At 50.7% G+C, this 23,276-nt stretch overlaps 8 protein-coding genes across 8 annotated transcripts; 5 read left to right on the top strand and 3 right to left on the bottom strand.

The window, feature by feature from the left end:
- Positions 1 to 728: 728 nt before the first annotated feature.
- BO79DRAFT_178428 (dynamin-related GTPase MGM1) lies at positions 729 to 3,919 on the bottom strand. The gene is made up of 3 exons (XM_025679983.1): positions 3,513 to 3,919; positions 1,433 to 3,448; positions 729 to 1,378 (listed from the first exon to the last, which is right to left on the bottom strand). The coding sequence occupies exons 1-3, from the start codon at positions 3,811 to 3,813 to the stop codon at positions 936 to 938; spliced, it is 2,760 nt and encodes a 919-aa protein (XP_025536830.1). The 5' UTR covers positions 3,814 to 3,919; the 3' UTR covers positions 729 to 935.
- A 266-nt stretch (positions 3,920 to 4,185) lies between these two features.
- BO79DRAFT_200154 (glutamine amidotransferase subunit DUG3) lies at positions 4,186 to 5,920 on the top strand. The gene is made up of 4 exons (XM_025681471.1): positions 4,186 to 4,478; positions 4,550 to 4,645; positions 4,738 to 5,470; positions 5,538 to 5,920. Exons 1-4 carry the CDS (start codon positions 4,464 to 4,466, stop codon positions 5,816 to 5,818), a joined length of 1,125 nt encoding a protein of 374 aa, XP_025536829.1. The 5' UTR covers positions 4,186 to 4,463; the 3' UTR covers positions 5,819 to 5,920.
- Positions 5,921 to 6,085: 165 nt separating this feature from the next.
- Positions 6,086 to 7,288, bottom strand: BO79DRAFT_210600 (PIG-Y family protein). Its single transcript, XM_025682839.1, has one exon. It carries the CDS (start codon positions 7,279 to 7,281, stop codon positions 6,238 to 6,240), a length of 1,044 nt encoding a protein of 347 aa, XP_025536828.1. The 5' UTR covers positions 7,282 to 7,288; the 3' UTR covers positions 6,086 to 6,237.
- A 1,202-nt stretch (positions 7,289 to 8,490) lies between these two features.
- On the bottom strand, positions 8,491 to 10,492 carry BO79DRAFT_40269 (nuclear and cytoplasmic polyadenylated RNA-binding protein pub1). The gene is made up of 5 exons (XM_025689196.1): positions 9,975 to 10,492; positions 9,788 to 9,892; positions 9,083 to 9,730; positions 8,892 to 9,024; positions 8,491 to 8,833 (listed from the first exon to the last, which is right to left on the bottom strand). Exons 1-5 carry the CDS (start codon positions 10,353 to 10,355, stop codon positions 8,664 to 8,666), a joined length of 1,437 nt encoding a protein of 478 aa, XP_025536827.1. The 5' UTR covers positions 10,356 to 10,492; the 3' UTR covers positions 8,491 to 8,663.
- Positions 10,493 to 11,569: 1,077 nt separating this feature from the next.
- On the top strand, positions 11,570 to 13,045 carry BO79DRAFT_40257 (uncharacterized protein). The gene is made up of 3 exons (XM_025689195.1): positions 11,570 to 11,714; positions 11,776 to 11,901; positions 11,952 to 13,045. The coding sequence occupies exons 1-3, from the start codon at positions 11,649 to 11,651 to the stop codon at positions 12,750 to 12,752; spliced, it is 993 nt and encodes a 330-aa protein (XP_025536826.1). The 5' UTR covers positions 11,570 to 11,648; the 3' UTR covers positions 12,753 to 13,045.
- Positions 13,046 to 16,226: 3,181 nt separating this feature from the next.
- BO79DRAFT_40243 (arrestin C-terminal domain-containing protein) lies at positions 16,227 to 19,094 on the top strand. The gene is made up of 3 exons (XM_025689194.1): positions 16,227 to 17,147; positions 17,211 to 18,277; positions 18,329 to 19,094. The coding sequence occupies exons 1-3, from the start codon at positions 16,394 to 16,396 to the stop codon at positions 18,992 to 18,994; spliced, it is 2,487 nt and encodes an 828-aa protein (XP_025536825.1). The 5' UTR covers positions 16,227 to 16,393; the 3' UTR covers positions 18,995 to 19,094.
- Positions 19,095 to 19,539: 445 nt separating this feature from the next.
- Positions 19,540 to 21,012, top strand: BO79DRAFT_210594 (GNAT family N-acetyltransferase). The gene is made up of 4 exons (XM_025682838.1): positions 19,540 to 19,706; positions 19,763 to 19,911; positions 20,103 to 20,648; positions 20,723 to 21,012. The coding sequence occupies exons 2-4, from the start codon at positions 19,798 to 19,800 to the stop codon at positions 20,765 to 20,767; spliced, it is 705 nt and encodes a 234-aa protein (XP_025536824.1). The 5' UTR covers positions 19,540 to 19,706; positions 19,763 to 19,797; the 3' UTR covers positions 20,768 to 21,012.
- Positions 21,013 to 21,347: 335 nt separating this feature from the next.
- BO79DRAFT_289501 (uncharacterized protein) lies at positions 21,348 to 22,217 on the top strand. Its single transcript, XM_025688789.1, has one exon. It carries the CDS (start codon positions 21,369 to 21,371, stop codon positions 21,882 to 21,884), a length of 516 nt encoding a protein of 171 aa, XP_025536823.1. The 5' UTR covers positions 21,348 to 21,368; the 3' UTR covers positions 21,885 to 22,217.
- Positions 22,218 to 23,276: the final 1,059 nt, after the last annotated feature.

The following is a 23,276-nucleotide window of genomic DNA, read 5'->3' as shown; positions in this document are numbered from 1 at the left end:
TGTTTCTTTTCCCCTGTACGAAATAGATAGACCGGGTTCGGGTTACTGTTTAGACATGCTAGAATTGGCCATAATTCTTTTCTTTGTGCTGTTTCGTTTCATTTGTTTTTCTCAATACATTTTTTTTTTCTTCTTAACTTTTCCTGTTCTGAGTCTTATTCATCCTCTAATAACTTGGTTCTTTTATTCTCTCTTATATATTTTTTTTTTTCGATTTCATTCCGATAATGGGGTTGCTCGGTTTGGTTGGTTGTATACTCTACTATCCTGTCCTGTATTGGTATTGATATTTGTATTTGTATTTGTATGCTCTTTGGCGGGTTACTGGTCAAAAATAATGAATGCCTTATCTGTATCATGCTGTATAAAGTCATTCTCTGCCCCTCCCATTACTATCTAAATATTGTTGTACTGGTGCGTGATAAGTCGTTTAAGATATCTGTTAGGCCGCCCTTCTTACATAGGCGCATTAAGTTACTCCGACTGTCTAACTGTCAGAGTCAACTGTCAGAATCGAAGTGGCTAGCAGCTAGCAGTAGTTAGTTAGATTCATCAGGAAATTCAGGATGGATAACGAATGTCCTTATGATTAGAGAGAACATCGTGCTAACGCCTATCCTACCCTTTGCTTGCTATCCTATCACAGGAATACTCAAATATGAACAAGGAATTGTTCTGTTATGTATGACATACAGGTGAAGGGGAGACAGAATGTGTCAGTGAGTGTGAGAGAATATAATGTATACGCTTGCTGTGTGATATAACATGTCAAGAGGTATAAATATAAAGCAGAGCCGAGAGATATCGCCGAGCTTTCAGAAGACACAATATGGGAGGTGGGTAGACAACAGAAAAGGAAGAGAAAGTCTAATCGATTAATAGGTAGGCCGCTAGGTCGATAAGTAGATTGTTGAATGATTGGTTATTTTTTCCCTTTAGAACAGGTTCCAGCCACGATTCCTCTGTTCCCGGTTACCTACAGGGCGATCTGAGTTCCTGTTCTTTCTTTCGCGTCCGTCGAGTTGACGGATGCTTTCGATCTTCTGGAGGGCTAATTCAAGAAGTTCCTTCTTTCTGATGACGTCTAAGTGGTTCCGGATGCGTGGGTCTTCGCGGGCGAATCGCTCGACTTCGGCGTCGGAGAGGTGACGGCCTAGACGCATGTCGAGCTCGCGGGGGAAGTTGTAGTAGAATTCGGAGAGGAGTTCAACGTTGAGGAAGAGGACGGCAGTGGAGGTGAGCTTGTCGGCGACAACGTCGAGGAAGACCTCCGGGCAGTAGTATTTGTTCTTCTTGGAGGAACATTGCTTGGAGCGAACGGCGAGGAGCCGCATTTTGATAAGGTCAGCTCGGTCACGGAGGAAAACGCTCTCACGGCCTGTGTCTTGTTAGATGTGATACCTGATTGACATATAGGATAAGATCGACATACCTCGGGCCAACAAGGCGGAGCTGAATCCACCAGCACCGCCGGCGCCGTCTCCTTCCAGGAAGACCTCGCCCTTTCGCACCTTGTCGACGAAGGACATGACGTCCTTGAGTTTGCGCCGTCCGATGGAGTCTTCAAGGCGCTTGAAGGCTGTCTCGCACGCTCTGAGTTCCTCCTTGAGGACTTTGCTGACATTTTCCCTTCCCTTGGCCCATTCCGGGTCCTCGACTTCAATCTCAAACTTGAAAGGCTTGATGCAGTTTTCAACTTGATCGCTAGTGCTGAAGAATCGATCGTTCAAGATACTATTGCACGCATCGACGATCTGCTTCTGAGCGTACGGATGCGTGGCAAAGGTAGAGTTGGCGATCAAGCGATCGACATGAGTTTGGATCGCGTTGGCAACCACTGTGGTGGCAAGTCGACCGATTCCCAACTTTGTCAGGGAAGATGTCGAAGCATCGAGCTTGCGGTGCCAGTACAGTGACTCCGGATCAGCTTTGGCAAGGTCACTGAGCGGATCCAGTTCTGGTAGCGGAGCAGACAGATCGTCTATCGGCTTGTTCCAATACCTTTGTGCCAGAATGTCCATTACCCGCTGATCAAGCTCGTTCTTGAGCATTTCGCGGACCTGAGGGCGGCCGAAGCTTTCAGCAAACGCCTTGAACGAGTGCTTGAAGCTATCCAAGCTCTCCGCCAGATAAGACTCTGCACTCAGAGGACGATCGTTGTATTGAACCTTGAACTCATAGGTTGCCTCCTCAAGCTCCTGACTGATTGCATCCCTAGTACCCGCTAGGCTTGATGCCATCGTCTGCTCGAGAACATGCATGAGCTTTGTGCGCAAAGTCGAAACACCGACAGAAACGTCCGATTGTGAACCAAACTCCGACGGGTGAGCAGAGAAATAGGCGTGTTCATTCTTCATGATAGCTCCGGTGATATTTCCGCTGCCTCTGGAGAAAAGTGCTGTAGTTTGAGGAATCCGGCTAACGACACCAACGTAGCCCAGGCGGAGAGGGTACTTCTTGTCGGAAAGAACGTTGTAGCCGCGTTCGGGATCAACAAGGTCCATCTTCGTTATAACACCGATGGTTCTCTCACCTCTGGGATCTACCCTGCGGCTGGCTCTAAGAGCAGTCGAGTTGGCCAAATCGACATCGGCCGCGGAAATGGCGAGAATAACATTCGGTGCTTGGATGTACTTGTCGCAGAGGTCGGAGATTTTCTGTTTCAACTCAGGGGGTTGATCATGTCCAGCAACTTGGATGTAGCCCGGAAGGTCGATGAGAGAGAGGTCAGGGACGTGAGGAGAGTAAATAGAGAGCTGAATAGGGTCATCGGAAACACAGTCCCTCTCCGGAACGGCCAAGTTCAAATCCGTCAAAGTCCGCTGAATCTGAGAAAAGTCGGTGATCTTCCCTAACCCAAGAGCCGGAAACTCTCCATATTCAGCCTGCGCATTCGGTGTGTTGACCAGGGTCAGCTCGATCGGCCGCCGGGTGACCATGTTGGTGCCTTTCGGAAGGAACTCATGTCCAACAATAGCCTCGAGAACCGAGCTCTTGCCAGAAGACTGAGACCCGATAACCACGATTGACGGGAGTGTCAGGGTATTCGACTGGCCGACGGTCTGCAGGATGTTCCTGATCTCGATCATCTTCCGTGTAAGAAGCATCATCTGGTCATCCTCCGCAATCTTTCTTTCCGACCGAGTGTCCTCCTCATTAGACTCATCGTAACCGAAAGCTCCGGCAGTAGTAGCGCCAGCCGCCGCCGCACCGAGACGACTCTCCTTCGGGCGTTTTCCTCCAGGGCCACCATTATCGGACTGAGGTTCTTCGTTCGGACTTATGATACTCTGCAACCATTCCGGAAGTTCCACGGCATCAGTCGTTCTTTGCCATCCGCGTTGTGTCTGTTCGGCAATGCCCTGAATCTCCGTGAACAAGCTCGAAGCTGCATCTCCCGCTGTTTCCCCCGCACGTTTGAACAAATCGATAGCATAATTTCCTGCCTCTAAACGACGCACATATTCATTAATCATCTATTAGAAAAGACAGACAGAGAATCGAGCACGTACGTGTAGCTTGGTACTGGAAATAAGCTAGCCCCGCTACCGTAGCACCCCCAAGCATAGCCGGCAGCCGTACCAGCTTGATAGCGAGCTTAGGGAGTATCCGGTGAAAGGAGATTGCCCGCACAGCAGGCACATTATTGTGAATCGCATTCGCACCTACCGGCCAGGCCCGGCCACGTAGAGCGGCGCTGCCATCGGAGCGAAGAAGACCGCCGGTCCTGGCGGCAGCATTATGAACATGGCGGGCCAGAAGACCGGTCCGCAATAGCGGAACAAGACGATGGGAGAGGATTCTCCCGCTCATGGTTCCTGAAATCACATACACATCAAGAAAGTCGGAAGAAGGCTAGTTAGGCATTTCCGAGGCGAAAAGCCACGGGGTGGTAGTAGTACCTTCGGGATGGTGAGGTAGTAAGTAGCTTGCGGGAGGGAAAGGAAAGCGAGAAGGAGGCGGCGGAGATGATCAACCAAAACCACAAAATAATAATAATGCAGTCAGTCATTCGATCCGCGGCGGGAAAGCAGCGGGTCTCGTGACCTGCGCCCGATGGCCGCTTCGCTGGCCGTATCGGGACCGGTGTGAGTCACGTGTGGAGAATGTCGCCATTTCGATAGATCCAGATAACAACTATTTTCCGTAGGTCTGAGTTCTTTCTGCTTCTTTCGAGAGAGTCTAGAGTTCTGCAGGCTATTTGGACGCAAAGCAGTTATATATATATTGGGCTGGGTCCTGTGTTGCCCAATCCATACTGAACATTCAGCTGCGCCGTTGTCGGATCGAATTGTGACTGGAGACTGGAGCTGCGCCCTGAAGCAACTACTACTAGTTTTAGCGCCTCCAGCTGAATCGGGCTTTGCTGTCTACAGACACTCTTAAAGAAAAAGGTGTCCCCAGGGAGAGAAATCTGCATTGTATCTCCATCTCAAACAATAATCTTTGTATAATCGCCGAATATGTGTCGTCTCCTGGTATGTAAGCTCCGTTCTGACCCCATCCACGTCATACAGTCAGCCAGCCTGAACTGACCGCTTGTCGCCAGGTATACAAAGGCAGGCATGAGATTCGTCTCAGCAAGCTAGTCACGGAGCCAAGCCATTCCATCCTCACTCAGTCCTACGACTCCCGTTTAAGACTAGTAAGTGTATCCAATGCAGTGCCCAAGTAACGGAATCCACAGCTACTACCCCCTATCCCAGACCATGGCCCAATATTAACCCCCATATACAGGACAACCGCCGCCCCGTCAACGGCGACGGCTTCGGCGTGGGCTTCTACACAGATCCAAAACTAGGTCCAGAGCCATGCATTTTCACATCAACTCTCCCAGCCTGGAACTGCGAGAACCTCGAGCGGCTCGCCTCCAAGACATGCTCTAATCTAATCTTCGCGCACGTGCGCGCAACCACAGAGGGCACTCTCTCCGACACGAACTGCCACCCATTCCAGCACAGCACGCTGATGTGGATGCACAACGGCAACGTCGGCGGCTGGCAGTACATCAAGCGGCCGTTAGCCGACTCACTCGCGGACAAATGGTTCCTAGGCGTCAAGGGCGGGACAGATAGCGAGTGGGCATTCGCGCTGTTCCTTGACCTTCTCGAGAAAGAAGGTGTGGATCCTAGCTCTGATCCCGGCCCAGGAGGGTTCGGACAGGCGCTGCTGCGTCGAGTGATGGTGAAGACGATTGCGAAGATCAATGAGTTCATTCGTGATATTCCCAAGAGACATAATGTGTCGAATGTGGAGACACGCAGTTTGTTGAACTTTGCTGTTACGGATGGTCAGACTGTTATCTGTACGAGGTATATCAGTAGTAAAACGGATGAACCAGCTAGTTTGTACTTTTCGTCCGGGACGAAGTGGGTGGAGGGGAAGGATAAGGGACATTTTAAGATGGAGAGGCATGATAAGGGGGCTGATATTGTGCTGGTGGCCAGTGAGCCGATTACTTTTGAGAGACGTGAGTGCTTGCTTCAACTGAATCATTCCGACGAAGAAGGGGATATTTGCTAACTGAGTTGCTCTAGATAACTGGGTCTCCGTCCCTGCCAACTCCATCGTCACCATCCACAAGCAAACCGTCCTGCTACATCCCATCATGGATGAGTTTTACGTCGAGGATACGAATCAGGACCGTTCATCCTGCTACGCCGTGTCTAAGGGTCTCGTTAGCACAGCCCCCGGGACAACCGTGCAGCCCCGTGAAGCAGGGGCTGTCGATACCAACCCCGGAGCTATCCATGGCAATGGATCTGCGCTGGATTCGCAGCAAATTGGCCTCGCCAACAAGTGCGCTTTATCACATTGATAGATTGGGTCCACTCTTGTCAATTGAGCGTGTGCGACAGTGTTAGACTTGGGGAGTTACGGGCTTGGAGTTTGGCATTTGGGTGTTTTTCTCTATTTCGGGCCACCTTGTTGAATATCTTTTGTAATTGATTTACTATACTACTCTTTCAGCTTATTCTTTCATCTGTATGCAATACTATGATTAGTACGATTAGGCTGCTTACAACCTAACCGGTGAACTAGTATGAAACATTGTCGATATCGAGACTCAAACTCCATCCCGACCCGCTAAACCATATATACACAGGAATGAAACTCAAATGGGAAAGGGGGTAAAACAAGAAATAAAGAAAGGAAGAGATGCGACCTGCATCTCCACCACCACCGAGGCCATGCGAAGCAAGAAGATTCGTGGAAAACACAAAAAGAAAGAAAAGTTCATATATCCTCCCCGGATATATTAGCATGCTTGAAATACTTCATCCCCACCCAGGCAACAACAACCCAAACCCAGGACATAACGGCCGTCAACACAATCAACGCAGGATAATATCCCACAATAGGTAACGTGGGGTCATCTTCCAGCTCTGGAGGAGCATATGGCGTCTCTCCGACGTCCCACGCCCAGCTCCAAACACCGAAGCAACTTCCCATTCCAACCACAAACACCAGCCACGTCACAATCAGTATTATCCACCCCCACCATTCTGTCTCCGAATAATCCCATACCATCTCCGAAGTGCTGACGATATCGGCGGAGTGAGTTGCTAGGGGCGATTTGGCGCGGTGAAGTGGTCGATAGGCCGTCGAGTCGGCTTGTAAGGCATAGTATGAGTCGGAGCTGGACGAAGCAGTTGGGAGGTGGAGGCCGGTGGTGGTGGTTGCAGCGGCCGCGGCCGCGGCAGCAGCAGCGGCGATGGCGCTATTTGAAGTATTGGGGTGAGGGAAGGGTATGATGTCTTCGTCGTCGGTGGTCATCTCGTCGCCGAGAATGCTTTCTTTGGATTGGTTTTGCTGGCGATGCGAGGGAGCGGCTGCATTTCGGGTTCGCTGGGGTGCGTCCATAAGGGTCCATGTAGAAGTATTTTTTCCATGGCCTGGATGACCTGAACTGCTTCGCTGGAAAACGGTATCGTTATCGGAAGAGGTTGGATCGGCGAAAGCGCGTAATTGAGAATCGGAAGGAGGGAGAGGGGACGATGATGATCCTCCTGGTAGGGATGGTTGTCCGTTGGGGTTGATATCGTCTCCACGCAGCACGTCCACCGATGGCCTAGGAAGTTTCTTATCTCGATATTCGAATCGGGTGCCCAGCAAGGCGGTCTTTCGTAGGGAGCCCCTTCTCCTGCGTGTTCTTCGGTGTTGTTGTATCGCAGTCGACATTGCCCTTCCACCTCGCAAACCCGAGCTGAAATCGCTGCTGTCGTCTCGCTCGATGCCCGAATGACTCCGATCCGGGGCGTTCTGAGTCGCTTGGATCATTCGCAGAAAGGAGAGGCGCGAAAGTAATGAGCCGGACGAGCTGCGCTTGTGGCCGCTGCTTGCGCTCCCGGAGCGCACCCGCCTCGAGAGCTGATCATTGTTGTCCAGCGAGAGTGCCGCACCTTTGCCGTCGCTTGCATCTTCCATTGGCGCAAGCTGGGCGCGACTAGCTGGCGGTTAGCACGCCCACATCCAAAACCGGGGTTAAGAAAAGTCGTCGGGGCTTCTCATGAGCAGCGGCCAGGTCGGAGACGAGGGTGAAGGGGGAAGGGCATCCGCGGCCAAGAAAGGGTCCAGGCGGTCACTCGAGAAATTCCCGGTCCCATTCTCCACCTCCCAACTCTATAAGGAGAGAATTTATCCGCAGCCACGGAGCGGCTGTGTTGGTATTAATAGAAAATGGATGGGTCTCGACTTTGGCACGGCAGATAGCGAAACAGAAAAAGTGTTATCATAGTGATCCCGTCTAGCATTAGATACTTCTACTGAAATGATGGAGGATTACTGGTTTACTTCAATAGTGGCCATGCACGAATATCCTGGTATAGGGCATCCAAGAGTGAGCCTCTTGGGTTTCACGAAACAAAATAGGTATAATATCCGAAACGCCAATAGCAGGGTGTGATCAAGGAGATTGAAAGATCACGCTCAGAATATCTGGTATCATAAAGACGAAGCTCAGGTACGGGGGGAAAAGCGTGAAAAACCGCCAAACATCACACACTAATCGATAAGAGATCAATATTCATTTGTCAAGAATTGGCCAAAGAAACGGAAGGAACATGGCTTCTCGATCATTGGAATGAAAGAAAGAGCGCGCACAGCCTTTGAGCATCAGGGCTCCTGTGCGCAGGCAGAAACAGATATAGAGCTCTCTGGCAAGCCACTCATACATACTAAACGAAATACGATACAAACTGGGAGAGGCGATAATTTGGACAATAGACCAAAGACAGGGCTCGAGAATGGCATGATAACAGAAAATACTTTTGGTTTATTCCGCAGAACGCTTGAACGGGAAGCCCAAGAAGCTTAGCCTTTGATCAAAGTCACGCACATTCGTTCAAAGAAAAGATCATGTGAAAAGTTTGACTCAACAAAGCGGATTTGGGGTATTGGGTGTACGATAACACACAAATTTCATTTCAAAAGGAAGAGTTTGAGAATGGGAGATGCGCTTAGAAATCCACTTAGTCGGGGCTGTCATAAAGAGAAGGAAGTGAAAATAAGGAAAGGAAGAGAGAACAGCGGGTGAGAAGATTAAAAAAGGGGTGGAAGGTAGAAAAAAGAACACTTCCGCTTGTCGCTGTTGCGGCTGCCAGCAGCGATACCACAATGTCCGTGCTGGCTGGCGTGCAGTCTCGAGGATCGTAGATCAACGGCTACGCTTGGTAGCCGCCGAAACCATTTCCAAAGTTGGCGTTGTTGGGCTGGTTCCAGCCGGAAGTAGGCGTGGCTTGACCACGGCCATAGCCAGCATTACCAGGGACCTGGCCATAACCTTGGCCTGCCATTCCGGACTGGTCCCATCCTCTTTGGGTCGGAGTAGGGCCTGTCATTAACCGCATTAGTACAAAGGCGAAGGGGTTTGAGAGGAGACGTGAGTTTACCTTGAGGGGTCATGGGAGCGCCCGGACCGCCGTACTGGGGGAAGTACGGGGTTGGGGTGGAACTAAACCCCGAGTTGCTTTGCTGACCAGAGAAGTTGTCGAACTGGCCGGTGGGAGGACGGTCCTTGCCCCACTGTGACGGTTAGGAGGGAACTCTATTAGAAGAAACATGGGGGATGCTCAAAACATACACTGCACTTGAGGGGACGGCCGTTGACGTTGTAGCCGTTCAACTGGCAGATGGCCATGGCGGCATTCTCATGCGTGTCCATCTTGATAAAGGCGAATCCACGGTCGGCCTGCAGACGAGTCTCAATCACATAGCCGAAGTTCTGGAAGAGTGGGACGAGATCGGTCTGCGTGGTGTAAGGGGTCAAGTTACCCACATAGCACGTGGTCTGCCACTGTGGGGTTTGCTGAACGACCATGTCGTAGCTCTGGATGCCGTGGGTAGGGAAATGGTGATGACCGAAAGCCGTGGTCGGCGTCATGCCCATGGCGGCCATGGCCTGCTGCTGGGAAATGGAAGGCTGACCCTTCTGGTTGGCCCAGTTGCAACGAATAGCGCGGGAACCGAGCCACTCCCCATCCATAGAACTCAGAGCCTTGTCGGCATCAGAGCGCTCGCGGAAAGCAACAAAACCGTAGCCACGGGACCGGCCAGTCTTCATATCCCACATAACACGAGCCTCGGATACCGAGCCAAAGGCAGAGAAAGCCTGGAGAAGCACTTCATCGTTGACTTCGTTGCTCAGATCTCCGACGAAAATGTGGAAGTGGTTGGAGGTATCCTCCTTGTTTGTGCTATTAGACTGGTAGGCCCAGTTCACACGGATTTCCTGCAGAGATCGTCAGAAGCAGTCCGATATTATGCATATGTACGTGGGCTTGCATACCGACTGGTGGATGCGACGTCCGTTGAGCGTCTGCATGGCCCTCTCCGCGGCGCCCGGGTCGTCGAATTCGACGAAGCCGTAGTTGTATCCCTTACTGTTGAACTTCTGTAACAATTAGCATGAGGAGGGGAGTCATGCAAGATATAGGGTGCTCGGCAGCAGCTCCAGCAGTAAGAGGAAAGCTTACGTTCTTATCCGGAATGATCTTGACACTGACGACATGGCCAGTCGTCTCAAAGATCTGCTTCAGAATATCCTCGGTCACCCGAGGGTCAAGGCCACCGACATACAAAGCCCTCTTGTTTGGTTCAGGGGCAGCACGGCGTACGAAACCACCGGCGCTGGTCGGGGACATCATGTTTCCGGACATGGGAGAGGTAATGGCGGTCGGGATGGGGTTGGTGTTCTGAGGAATCACCACAGGCGGGCGGGGAGGCGGCGGCATGTGGGAAGGATTAGCTTGACCATTGCCCTGAGACGCATCGTACTGCTGGTTGGGAGCAGCAGCAGAGGTTTGGGGGGGAGGAGGGAGGGTCGAAGAGGTGGAAGCGGTAACGTTGTCGGCCATTGTTGAGAGAGGTCACGAGGTGCAAATTTACAGAAGAACCGACCGGGTCAAACGAGCACTAAATGCAAGATGGAAAGGACGACGAAAGTGTTTGACGAGACAGCGGTAGGATGAGATGCAATCTTTGATGACGGGACGATGCAGGCGTTACGCAGTCAAAATTAGAGTAGGCGAAGGCGGAAAACGACGCGGGGATCGAAACACCCAGGTCAAGATGGAAACTGGCAAAAGCGCTAAACTAGATCATACAATGGGGACCACGATACGGGCGGTAGCTAGAGCGGACGATCGCCGTCAAGAAAATGACGCTGGAATGCTTCGAGAGGATGGAGAAGAATTGCACGAAGAGGTGCTGAAGTAGCGGACGACTCAAAACACAACGGGTGGTGTTGATTCTCAACCAGCCCCAACAAGTGAGCGAGGTGGCAGCAGTAGCAGCAGAGCTTCAGATTCGGGCAACCGAAGCCGGGACGGAGGTGTGTTTGAGGCAAACGCAACGGTGGAACAAGAAGACGGAGGGAAAAGAAAAAGAGCAAAGATGAAAGGAAAGGGAAAGAAAAAAAACAAAGGGAAGAGAAAACAGATGCACACGGGCTCACGAGCTCGACAAACACCTGAAGATGAGGGATGGAGATGGAGAGAGGAATGGAGGGAAGAGGAAGAAGGAAATGGGGAAAGGATGGAAACAGGGGAAAGAAAAGCTGCGATGATCTGACTTGACGGGAAGTTTGACTGGAGAGCAGAACGAGGAGTTTGGATGGTCAAGAGCCGCTCCGGGTGGGGGGCACGCTAGCCCCTCTTGCGTTAGTCCTCCCTTGACGGGCCTCGTCTTTGTCCAAGCAAAGGCGCTTATTCTCCATCATTTGCTTCTTCCTCCTCCTCCTCCTCCTCTTCCTCTTTCCCTCTACTCCTCCCCCCCCCCCCTCCCCCCTCCCGCCTGATCTGTTCACCTGCCCTCACGTTGGACAAGCTCCTGTCGCGTCCTTGCTATTTTTGTGTCCCTTGGCTTGGGCACTGTTTGCGCGACTTCCCTGCGCTTCTTGCAATTTCCCTCCTCATAACGACTCTTCTGCTCCAATTGGTTTTCAGGTACTGCCGTCAAAGAACCCGGCACCCGTCCTCACGGACCTTCTGAAACCGTCCATTCACATCTAAGTACACATTACTGGCTCTTATCGCTCTTTGATACTGCTGGTTAAGGGCCCTTCCTTTTAAACTTTTGCGTCAAACACGACCGACTGGAAAGCCGACAGGCCATACCAAACACCTGTCTGTCACTACACTACCATAGCCATGGCGACAACAAATTTCTGCAATCCGGACTCTCTTGACGTTCTGACGTCAATGGTCAACCAAACGGTACTCCTTTATCCTAATAACCCCCTTGCAGTGCTAAAGGCCATATTCTAAATCCCAGTAGCTCATAGAGACCGGCCGCTTTTTTAAAACTGGCGGGTCCATGCAGTCCAGGGCCCAACTCAAGCGTTCAATCCCCACTGCTCACGAGAAGTTCCAAAGTGCTTTAGATAATTTATCTGAGCAGATAGTAAGCTAGCAGCAGCTTCGAAATTTGCAATCTGTACTCACCGTCGACAGTTTATTGCCAAAGCTTTCCTTGAACGAGACTACGAGGCAGTGCAAGCAAAGAAAGCTGCCCTTCAGCCCGCTGAGGATGTTGTTATGAATGAATCGAACGTGAAAGTTGAACCAGAGGCGGCACCACAGCCTTCTGAACAACCAGTGACCGACGCAGACACCGTTCAGCCCAAGGCCGAGCCAGTTGACGACGCTCTCGCTCCGAAGCCCCAGGTCGACGCAAATGCTAGTCAGCCAAGCGATCAGCCCGTCAAAGCTGAAAAGCCCGAGGAAGATGCCGCTGATGTGCCTGCAGCACAACCCGTTTCTGCGCCAGGCGATTTCAACTTCGATTCCATGCTAGCCGATAATTCTGGGACCAACGCCTTCGACCTGAACCTGGACTTTGGCGATGATGGTGTGGGAAATGACAGTTTCCTGTCAGGCTCTAATCTAGCCAATGCCGCCAGTAATGCCAACAATGGCACTGGGGGAGAAACCAACCAGCCAAACAATGCTCCAACAGCCTTGCCTGGTACCGAGAACACCCCCGCTCCCGCACAGATGGGAGGGGATGCATTCGATCTTGAGCTACAAAAAGCGGAAGCATTCACTAACCCGGGGGATACCTCGGGCGAGCAGACGTTTGATGGACAAGGTGGCAGTAACATGGAAGATGTCATGGCACCAGGAGAATCTAGCTTCGACGATCTGTTTATGGAGAACGACACTTTTGGGGGAGAAGGAGCTGGAGACGCTAGCTTACTAGATGGGGACGGGTTGGTCAACATCAATGACCTGGATGACAGCTGGTTCACTTGATGGTCCACGCATGAATGTTGCTCGAGATATGGACCAGCTACCTTCGCACGGATAGACAAAAGGCAAACAGCTATATGCTAGTCGGGCGATAACATCCCAAGTAATATGACGAATATCTGGAACAAACATCATCAATCAAGGCGATTGCTTCCTTCTACAATGCAACTTCGGTGTCATCTTCAACCACCGGCCAGACACACTTCTAGAATGATCAGCGCAATCAATCTGATACCTCGCCAGAGGGAACATTCTCAGTTCTGCGATTACCGAGCCGCCAATCGGCAAATCAGACGATCCACCCTGTAAGGGGGTTGGGGATCGGTACCTACCAGGCAACGGAATGACGCAAGGCACTCCGAAAGTGGAGGAATGTACGGACCGGGGCACGGCGGAGCTTATCTCAGTCGGTAAACTGACGTGAAGGCACTCAACTTTAAGCCCGATTAGCTCTTCTGTGTGAAGTGTTGGTCCGGCTTGGCTTCAGTTGCAGCTAAGCTGTTTCCTGCTAGTTCGGCCTCGGGATAACTACTGACTGGGTCCTACAAGGAAGTTCAGTTCCAATAGTTTGGTATGGCGATGTTTCTCGTTACACAGATAGTATGGAGTTAGTGTGTGGTCCGACGTCAGCCTCCAAATGCCATGAAGTAACTGGCCACTTTCCTGAGGTGTTCAGAACAGAAGATAACGATCTACATTATGATGCTGCCTATGGGTAAACAGTAGTCCCTGCGTACAAGTAAACAAACGGAGGAGTGTGCTGAAGTCAATGTAAAGTCAAGGTTACCCTGTGATGATGTCATCCATGTGATAATGGACTTTGTGTGGAGAACATCATGGGAAGCCGGTGTTGATGATCGAGATCGTCTCCAGACTGTCAGCGAGTGGTAAGCTGAAGGCCCGGAAGGTTTCTCGCTGACTAAGAGCAGGTAAAATTGTCCGGATTTACTATCCAATGACTCATAGTAAACTCGATGTATCTACACTGTGGGCTGACAGGTCGGTTAAAACCATCAGAGCCATCTAAAAACTGTACGGTATATCTACGCCTTGAAAGTCTAGACAATTGACTACTCTACCTGGAACAATAAGATATTTGCAAGGCATTGAACCGGACAATACTCGGACCTACAGGTGGCGGCGGCGACCACAAACGAGTGTGACGGCAAAGGCGACTGTGGAACCGTTCCCGAAATCAGGCCATGGATCTAGAATTAAACTTCTGCATCCATTCTTCAAGTCGGAATGAGAGGTCGGGAATGGTTTTTGGCGACCCGACGGAAGCCTGAAGGGAAAGGTGTTTTTGATTGTGTATTGACCTGAGAGGCGAAAAGCAGAGAGAGGGGAGAAAATGAATTCATCCATGATTCCCCAGGCAAGCAAGGCAAGGCAAGAACAGACCAGACCAGGTCAGCCGGGAAAGGCACACCAAGCCTCAAAACTACTCAGAGATTAGTCAAAATCCTTCCCGTCGCGCCCCGATGATATCACCAGCACGGCCAAGAATCCCCGCATTGACAACGAAACGCGGCAGCCTCGCAGGAAGCTTTGGGATGTCACGAACTGTGTCCCGGTGGATCTGACCGCCTCATATCCCGGTCTTTGTTGTTTTACTGGGGTTGGATTCCGACTCGACTCTGGAGAAGGAGGGGGGGGTGTGTGTGTGTGTATGTATGTATGAAGTCAAGGGGACAACTGGCTATCATCCTGATGATCCTGAGCGAAAAGGATAGACATCATCTTATGACCGAGCGAACTTGCTTTGGTCTCTCTCTCCCTCTCTCTCTCTCTTCAGGCTGTGCCGGAATACCCGCCTCTAAAGCCTCAGAGTGCGTGAAATTCGGCCCCCGGGCCCAGCAGATCAGACGTCACTCCCCTCAAGTCATGGCCGAGGCCTGGGCCCCCTCTTTTGACGCTAACGATTCAGCTAGTAAAGGGACAAAGTACCGTTCGAAGATATCTTTAGTCTAGGGTGTTCTTTCCCTTCGTACCTGAGGACACGAACCGCACCACTGCCCCGTCATCTTTCACATGGAAAAGATGGGGGCGAAAGGGCTAGAGAAAGAGTAGAGAGACATAACCACACCATCAGTTGAGGCTATGCTGAATATTGATTGAGCTTGAGAAATCTCTAGTAGCAAACAATTTGCTAGGATTCGGTCCACAACATCGTAAAATCAACATCGGGTCCGACGGACTGACAGAACGGGTTGAGGCCAGACCTTCCATTGTAGATAATCAGAGTTGGAATAGCTCGAGTAGTTTACCAACGTTGGTGGTCTCCTTCCATGGCGCCCATGTTCGTGCGGAAAGTCTGACCGCGGGTGGAAAAAGATTCAAGGACAGTTTGGTCCCAACTCCCAAGTGGTTCAGCGAGGAGAATGGCCTTCATTGGAGACTTGTCGAAGGCAACTTGCGGATCACCGGATATGACTGAACTGAACCTACCGACTTTCCCCCTCCATCCGCGTCATCGTCTCGCTCTCTCTCTCTCTCGCTCTCTCTCTCTTGTTCTTCCTCCAAGCCCTGGTTCAAGTAGTAGTCGGTTTCCCTTCCTTTCCCCCCGCCTTGTCTTTGCATTTAAGTATCTTGTGCCCAAGGAACTATATCCGCACCGCCTCATTCTTGTCCGTGTCTGTGTTGTCATTGATGTCAATGCTGCCCTTTCGCATGACCTTTCCCCCCAGTCGATGATTGACTCTTCGATACTTACTTACTCCTAACTCGCCCTACCTGGTCCTCCCCCCAGACACAATCCATCCCCATTTGGGTCGCCGGTGTTTTGGCTTTCCCCCCGCATCATCGACCAATCTGGCCTGCTTGACGCTACTGAAAACGGTGATCCCTTCCTTCGCGTTGAACGCTTGAATTACTAGGGACTTTACCTTTTGCTGCGCCGCGGTGGACGTGCTGCTCCTTGCGCCGTCGATCATCTCCCAAACTCAGAAAACATCCCAATCCGAAAAGAGGCAAAGCAAAGAAAAAAAAAAAAAAATTACAACAAAAATTGATTAAAATAAAAAATAATCGATCTAAGGGAAAAGGAAAAAAATACACTACGAAATTAAGGACAGGGAACTGTGACTCCGTCCCAAGGAAAATTCCACTGGTCGCACGACTCGCTGCAGCTGGGACTGTGCGTAAGATTCAACCTGAATCTGAATATACTTCTCCACGCCCAGTCTTCTGCTCTCTTGACTCCATTTCGGTAAGTCGTCGATTCATCCCCAAAACGTGCTTGCTTCTTTGCTGCTTTATTTTTTTTGTATTTTTCCTTTTCTTTTCCTTTTACCCTTTGACCCTGCTGCATTCCTTTCTTCCCTTTCTCTTTTTTTTCTTCTCTCTCTCTTCTCCTTTCTCCTATCTTCCTTTGTTACTCTACTTCTTCTACCTTGCGTCTCCCTTGGTGACATCCCTCGCAATATTGGTGTAATCTCTCCCCTCTATACTTCAGCAACCAGCATACTACATCCATCTTGGGTGCCTCACCTGCGCCTCTCTATATCCGTCTTACCCGTGGTTGAAAATCAGCCTATCCGGACATCCCGCAGTCATCTTTTTTGTCTTTCTTCCTTTTTCTCTGTTTTACCTTAGGGTCTTCATTGCGTCTGGCAAATAATGCTCTTCGATTGGTGCTTTACACGATGACGACTCACATCTCCCATCTAGAACAGGATTTATCCGGTTCCGTGACCACTACAACTAGTACGGTCTCCCACCTTTCTTGTGGCACCCCCGATTCTGTGCCCATCTTCCACAGTCTCTTGAGATTTCGCTCCGATAATCGTCGGTCTCTAGAAACTTCCAGTGTAGTTGGCGACACTGTTGCGGTCGAACAAGTTCCACGGCCAGGCCATCGGCGGCGCGCGTCCATACTTAGCAAACTGGCGGGCCCGCGGGAAAACGCAAAGCGATTCCTCCGCCTGGGGACCCCTATCCACCCGACTACTACGCTGACGCCACCCACTCCCACTCCCTCAATGCCCGAAACACATCGCCCTCGCCCCGTGTCTGAGATTCTTTTGTCCCCCGATGATGCACAAATGCTTGCCAACACAGGTTTGAGGACGGGCAGGCTGCGCTCCCACTCTTCGTCGACCGTGTCGGCGTCCCAGCCTTCCCCGATTTCGGCTCAACCGGCAATCCCGGCGGCGGATCCATCGGTGCCGTTTCCCACTCTGCGCAATGAGAAGATCGTGGCGACCGGCAGCGGCATAACGGTTGGTGTTGCGCTCACCGAACCCGTTCTGTTTCTTCAGGGTTATGATCAGAACGATCCCAGCACCAAAAAGTCCGCCATCTTGCGCGGGCAGCTGCATCTCAAAATTACCAAGAGTGTCAAAGTCAAGAAGATCTCCATTTGTTTCCGCGGACATGCCCAGACCGATTGGCCAGATGGTATGTTACATCCCATTGTTCTTACCCCAGGTGGCGTCACCACTAACTCTTTGTCTCATGTAGGGATTCCGCCCAAGAAAGTCCACTTTCACGACAAGAAAGACCTCGTCACACATGGCGTCATGTACTTTAACCATGGAGATACTGCGCTGATGCAGAATGACTACGGCGCGCACTTCTACCAGCACGCCAAACCGGTGACGTCGGTGACGGGCAAGGATGGGCCGACCACCAGCACCCGGGAGTTGCTCTCCAAGACCGGCTCGGCGACCTCGTTGGGCCAGAACGGCCAACTTACAACCAAGGATTTGAAGCGACTGTCCTTGCAATCCAACCATTCGCGCAGTCTGAGCAAGAATGACGCCCCGCCGCCTCCGGTTCACACTCAGCGCAACTACCGGTTGTTTCCCGTCGGTGATTATCTGTATAGCTTCGAGTTTCCCATCGATGGATCTCTCCCCGAGACGATCAAGACCGATCTGGGGTCTGTTCGCTACGATCTTGAAGCGATTGTGGAACGGGCGGGTGCGTTTCGCCCCAATTTGCTCGGTACGTTGGAAGTGCCGGTCATCCGCACGCCAGCAGAGGGCTCGTTGGAGCAGGTCGAGCCGATCGCCATTTCGCGAAACTGGGAAGACCAGCTGCATTATGACATTGTCATCTCAGGAAAGTCATTCCCTCTTGGATCGCAGGTTCCCATCGCGTTCAAGTTGACGCCGTTGGCGAAGGTTGAGTGCCACCGGATCAAGGTGTATGTGACCGAAAACATTCAGCACTGGACTGCAGACAAGAGCGTCCATCGGTTCCAACCAGCGAAGAAGGTGCTGCTTTTCGAGAAGCGGGCGGACTCGGCCAGTACCAGTACCTACCCAGGAAGCTCAATGCGAGTGACGGCCGGTGGCGGCATCGACTGGGACCGTCGCGCGGCTGCTGCGAGGGGCGAGGAGATTGTCGATCGGAACCGGACCAACCTCCTTGGTAATCTGTCCAGCGACGCGGGGGTTGGCCCGACTGAGATGGAGTTCAACGTTCAGCTTCCCAGTTGCCAGGAGATGCGCAACCGGGATGAGTCTCAGCGACTGCACTTTGACACTACGTATGAAAACATACAAATCAACCATTGGATCAAGGTATGTCCTACACCACACCGGGATGATTCGCTCGATACTAACTTTGATTAGATTGTATTGCGGCTGTCCAAGGTTGACGAACGAGATTCGGGCAAGCGAAGACACTTTGAGATCTCGATTGACTCACCTTTCCACCTGCTTTCCTGCAAGGCTACACAGGCGAATATCTACCTACCTGCCTACACTTCGCCCGACTCGGAGCCGCCGCCGCAGGCTCAGGAGTATGAGTGTGGCTGTCCGGGGGCACCGCCGGTCAACAGGAATGGTTCTCGGAACGGTTCCAGCCGGCAGTCACTGTCTTCTGATCGGGACGAGGTGCCCCTCGGCGGCGCAGTTGCGAGAAGCTTCACTAATGGTTCCGGCGGGCTGGCTCGACCTCCCCAAGCCCATTTGGCGGATGAGCCAACCGATCGACACCCTGCGCCCCGACCAATGCATCTTCTGCGGGCGCCATCATTTGCACCGCCCGCCTTTGAAGATGTCCCGCCACCACCACCACTCGTGACGCCTCCCCCGGAGTATAACTCCATCGTTGGGGACAACGACCGAGAATCGGTGCTGCAGGACTACTTCTCACGGCTCTCCTTTTACGAGGAACATGCCGATGATGATCGGGGCCGCGGCCGAGTTGATGTGCCTCTCACGCCAGGGGGGCGCGTGAACCGCAGCATGGATGTCCCACGGGAGTGGGTACGTCTGGAGGAGTCGGCCGTTTAACCGACGAGCCGCATTTACGACGCTATGAGGATTGTACTTTTGTTTTAGAGGACGGAGGGAGTTTGTGATACAACCGGCGTTTGATCCTTTCGGAGCAACGTAGGCTGGCTCCCTGTCTGATTTATTTGGACTTGATTGGAAATGGCGCCTGAGGAACTGGGATGTATTTGTGGCATTGTTTGAGCGATCCCCTCGTTCCTCATACTATATACATATTGTTTATATTATGTTTAGATACCAGCTGTAGCAGATACAGCAGATGCATGGATTGAGTTATACGTACTGAATAGTGGTATCCCTTGCCTTCAGTATAGTTCAATAAACCGTAAACATATAGTAGTACGGAAGGCATGAACCTAATGAAGCAGCGGTGAAAGCTCAAAGCAGTGAACAGTAAATAGATAAGTAGTTATAGATAGGAAGTGAGAATCCGCCCGTGGTGGCGCACCGCCCGCATAGAGCTGCCTCTTTCGGCGCTTATCCACTTTAGTCCAAAGTATTTAAATCTGATTGACGCCATCATCACCTGCATTTATTGATTGTACCACCACCTCGTGCTATTCCTTTTTTCTCCTTGCACGAAGACTAGAACAGGTCATATCTTCTCATAGTATCATATCGCTCACGTTCAAGTCTACACCGCTTTCAACTGGAACTTCAACCTTGAGCCGAAAACTTCACTTGGTTGTTACTACAGAGGTTCGAGCTGCAGGTAAGTACTACTACCACCAACAACTACTAGTATATAAGTATCTAAGATGTGAACAGGGAACCTAAGGATTAGAGGAAAAACAAAAAGCAAAATGCCCATCGAAGTAACAGACCTCACCGAGGCGGATATCCCCGCCGCCATTGAGATTATTCAGACGGCATTTGCAGAAGATCCGTATTTCAAGTGGGTGTTTGATGCTGAGAATGTAAGTCCGTCAGTCACAGATAAACATACCCGAACGAGGTAGACATCTGAGTGTGTAGATGATGATCACGATGGTCAAGATAAAGGCACCAAGCTAACCAACTCTCCAACTTTCCCATCACCGCGGTCGGATTGGGTATTCTCCCCAACCGACCAGTATGGGAATCTTCATCTTCATTCTAAATGAAATAGTTCAACAAGCAGCGCAATTACGATTCCCTAGCGGTGCGATGTCGCTGGGGGATCAACAATGCCATCTTCCAAGTTGCGACAGACACAGACACATCAAAATCATCCCCAGGAGGAAAGAAGATAGTCGGCGTCTCCTGCTGGCTCCCACCTACCCCCGCTCACACACCAGAGACATGGTACAGCTGGACACAAAACTGGCTTCTCAGCTTCCGTCAGACGCTCAACAACGTATGGCATTTCGGACGGGGCGGACTCCGCACCAACCGCTACTGGATCTGGAAGGAGCGGCAGCATGAAGCGCAGAGCCAGATCTGGGATGATCCCAAGGGATACTATTTCTGCAATATTGTGGCGGTGCATCCGGAATGTCAGGGTCTGGGGGTGGGGAGGAAGCTCTTTGAGGCGGTGACGGATCGTGCGGATCAGGAGGGAGTGAAGTGTTATTTGGAGAGTTCGAGGAATGTGCCGAATGTGCAGATTTATGAGAAGATGGGGTTTGAGATGAGGAGGGAGATGGAGTGTAGGGATGGGGGGGATATTTGTATGGTGAGTTTGCTTTCTTCTATCTGTTTGGTGGTGAAACGGATTGTTGTATCAGATGGTTGGCTAACTTGGGATAGCTCTATTGTATGGTTCGTGAACCAAAGACCAAGTCGGAACTGTGAGGGGCGTGGCGTTGATTCTAGAACTGGATGGATGTGTTCACTGCTCCTCAAGAGGTAAGCGCTTCACTGCCGTTTAGCATCGTGGTGCATGCATGGTCTATCGAATATCACTCGACACATCTGCGCCTTGCCCGTTCCTGGGGCTTTAGGGTCACCGATCACCAGTCCTTCGTTGCTAGAAAATCGTCTAATAAACACGATATATGTAGCGCCGGTCTCGAAGGCGGGCTCTATTTGATCTCAGGGTAATACTTAGGCGATAGCCTAGGTTAGATATGTCTTGATAAGAAATATAAGTTAAAGATGTGATATGAACTACTAATCTAGATAATAGTAGTCATTCCATAGTTCACCAATCTCTTACCGGTAGAACCCGTTCGACACTTCACGTACTTACTAGTGTTCATTCCAAATAGCGTTTGCCATCACTTATTGGCCAGATGCACCATCAGTTGGTTGGTTGGTTGGTGAGAATCACGGACAAATCATTAATCCTTCTGCCGAAGGGTACCAAGCATCATCCCCTTTATTAAGATGCAAGGCCAGCAATGTTCACTCTCACATTATTACATCCCCTAAACTAACACAACACCTCCTCACCATGGATGACTCAACCAAACAGCTTCGCGAACGCATTCTTCGCCAAATCCGAGTGGTTCTTTCTCAACTTCCGCCCGATGTCGGCTCAGGCACGATACGAATACTTGGTGATACACCAAATAGTATTCTTGATCCTGAGGATTTTCTAGGATCCATACGTCCATTTGTTACAGAGACTGAAGAGTCCCTCCGAAAATTTCACCCGGGCAATGAGACTCGTTTTGTTGCCGCCAAAATTTGCCGTGGGAAGCACTCTTACTTTATCCTCGACCTCAACAATAGCAATTATAACTATGAAACTGCACATGAATGCAAAACTTTGATTCCCGTCTATGTTCTTCGCCTATCGAAAAGGCAACCCACGATTTTTCGCAAACGGGAGCTGGATGAATCGATCGCTAAGATACTTAGGAATATGCACAATCTCCATGGTCAGGCCCCTCTACCTCTATTTGACAACCATTATGACCCGTATCTTCAATACCCCAACCCGCGCAGCCCGCATTATGAGGTTTGACTTGATTTTTCTGCGTCTTTCTTTTGGAAATAAAATTGTTTCATGTGGACAGAAAACGTCACTTGTCATTACCGAGACTTTCTCTTGATGTAGGTGGAGATCTTGAGCATATCTGTACTGGATGTTTGTAACGCCACTTCTGTTCAATTCTTCTTTCATGTCTCTCATGTCGGATTACGTGGCTATGATCATGTCTAGACAAAAAACTGCAAAGGGCAAAGAAAGCGATCTGTGGAGAAGCGATGAAGTGAGAGCTCATATTCAACAAAACATAACGATTCTGGCGGACGTGTATAGATTCTGCCGCCAGATATTGACAGTGAGGAAGTCTTCGCAAATAACATGTCTGTCTCTTCCTATGCCAAAACCCTAGAAAAAAGACCGTGTACACGATCCTACAGCTCCGAGGGACAAAGACATGCTTTCCCCACCTTCTCGTAGGTAATACAACATGATGATAACAAAAATACCTCATTACAATGACCCTTCACTGCTCGACGGTGTCGGTTGATGAACGTGGAGCTGGCATCGTCCTGGGTTGCTTTCGATGGTAGTAACCTGCCGGGGGTTCTGCGTCTGGATAGTGCAGTTCCCTGCGCAGTTGTTCGCCGCCCTAATTTTAAACGGGCCATCCAAGCATCCACAGCCCCGAAAGAGGATCTCCTTCCAAAGACACATCTGCCGCAGTCGTTAGTATGTGCTCGATATCTTGGGGTGTCTACTGACCTCGCTAAATTCTCGCTTTTGGGTTTGATCGAGTCAAATAATTCTTTAGTGGAGTTCTATCGAGGTGGAGATGAAGGTATGGTTATGATAAGATATTGATTGTTCTTGACTGGATGTACAAACAGACTGGGAATGGAGCGCAATCGAGATCGATGGATAAGCGGGAGAGAGACAGAGGGGTACACAAGGGACTCGACTCCTATTTATGCCCCAAATCAACGCCTGGAATTTTGAAAAGGCTACATAGCGTTTACTGGGGAACAATTGTGTATGAAGGCGTAACATCCAGGACTGTGGCACATGCATAGCGGCAAACAGTGGGCTTAGCTCTCCAGACAGCGCTAAAGCCCACAAGATGTGCGGCTTCAAAATATCTCATTCGTGCTACCTAACCGCCAGCCTTGTCTGGACCCTCTCTGATGGGGCAAGAATAGATTGAATGAAAGTCGGGACTGAGACTCGGATTGGCCAGCCTCTTCCGGATCGAGTCATTTCTATCGCGGCTGAGTATGTGTGTATCACAGCCTATCTCACAGATTTCTTCCAGATGCTCTGGGCCAACCAAAGATACTTTCTGATAACCTCAGCCCCTGAGATAGTTAACCTGGCGCGCTTATGGTAGCAAAACTCATGCCTGAATGAATGTTCTAGTCTCAACGAGAAACA

The sequence above is a fragment of the Aspergillus costaricaensis genome, assembly GCF_003184835.1.
Source record: "Aspergillus costaricaensis CBS 115574 unplaced genomic scaffold BO79scaffold_28, whole genome shotgun sequence".
Taxonomy (NCBI): Eukaryota; Fungi; Ascomycota; class Eurotiomycetes; order Eurotiales; family Aspergillaceae; genus Aspergillus; species Aspergillus costaricensis.
This window is presented reverse-complemented; position numbering and strand designations above follow the sequence as displayed.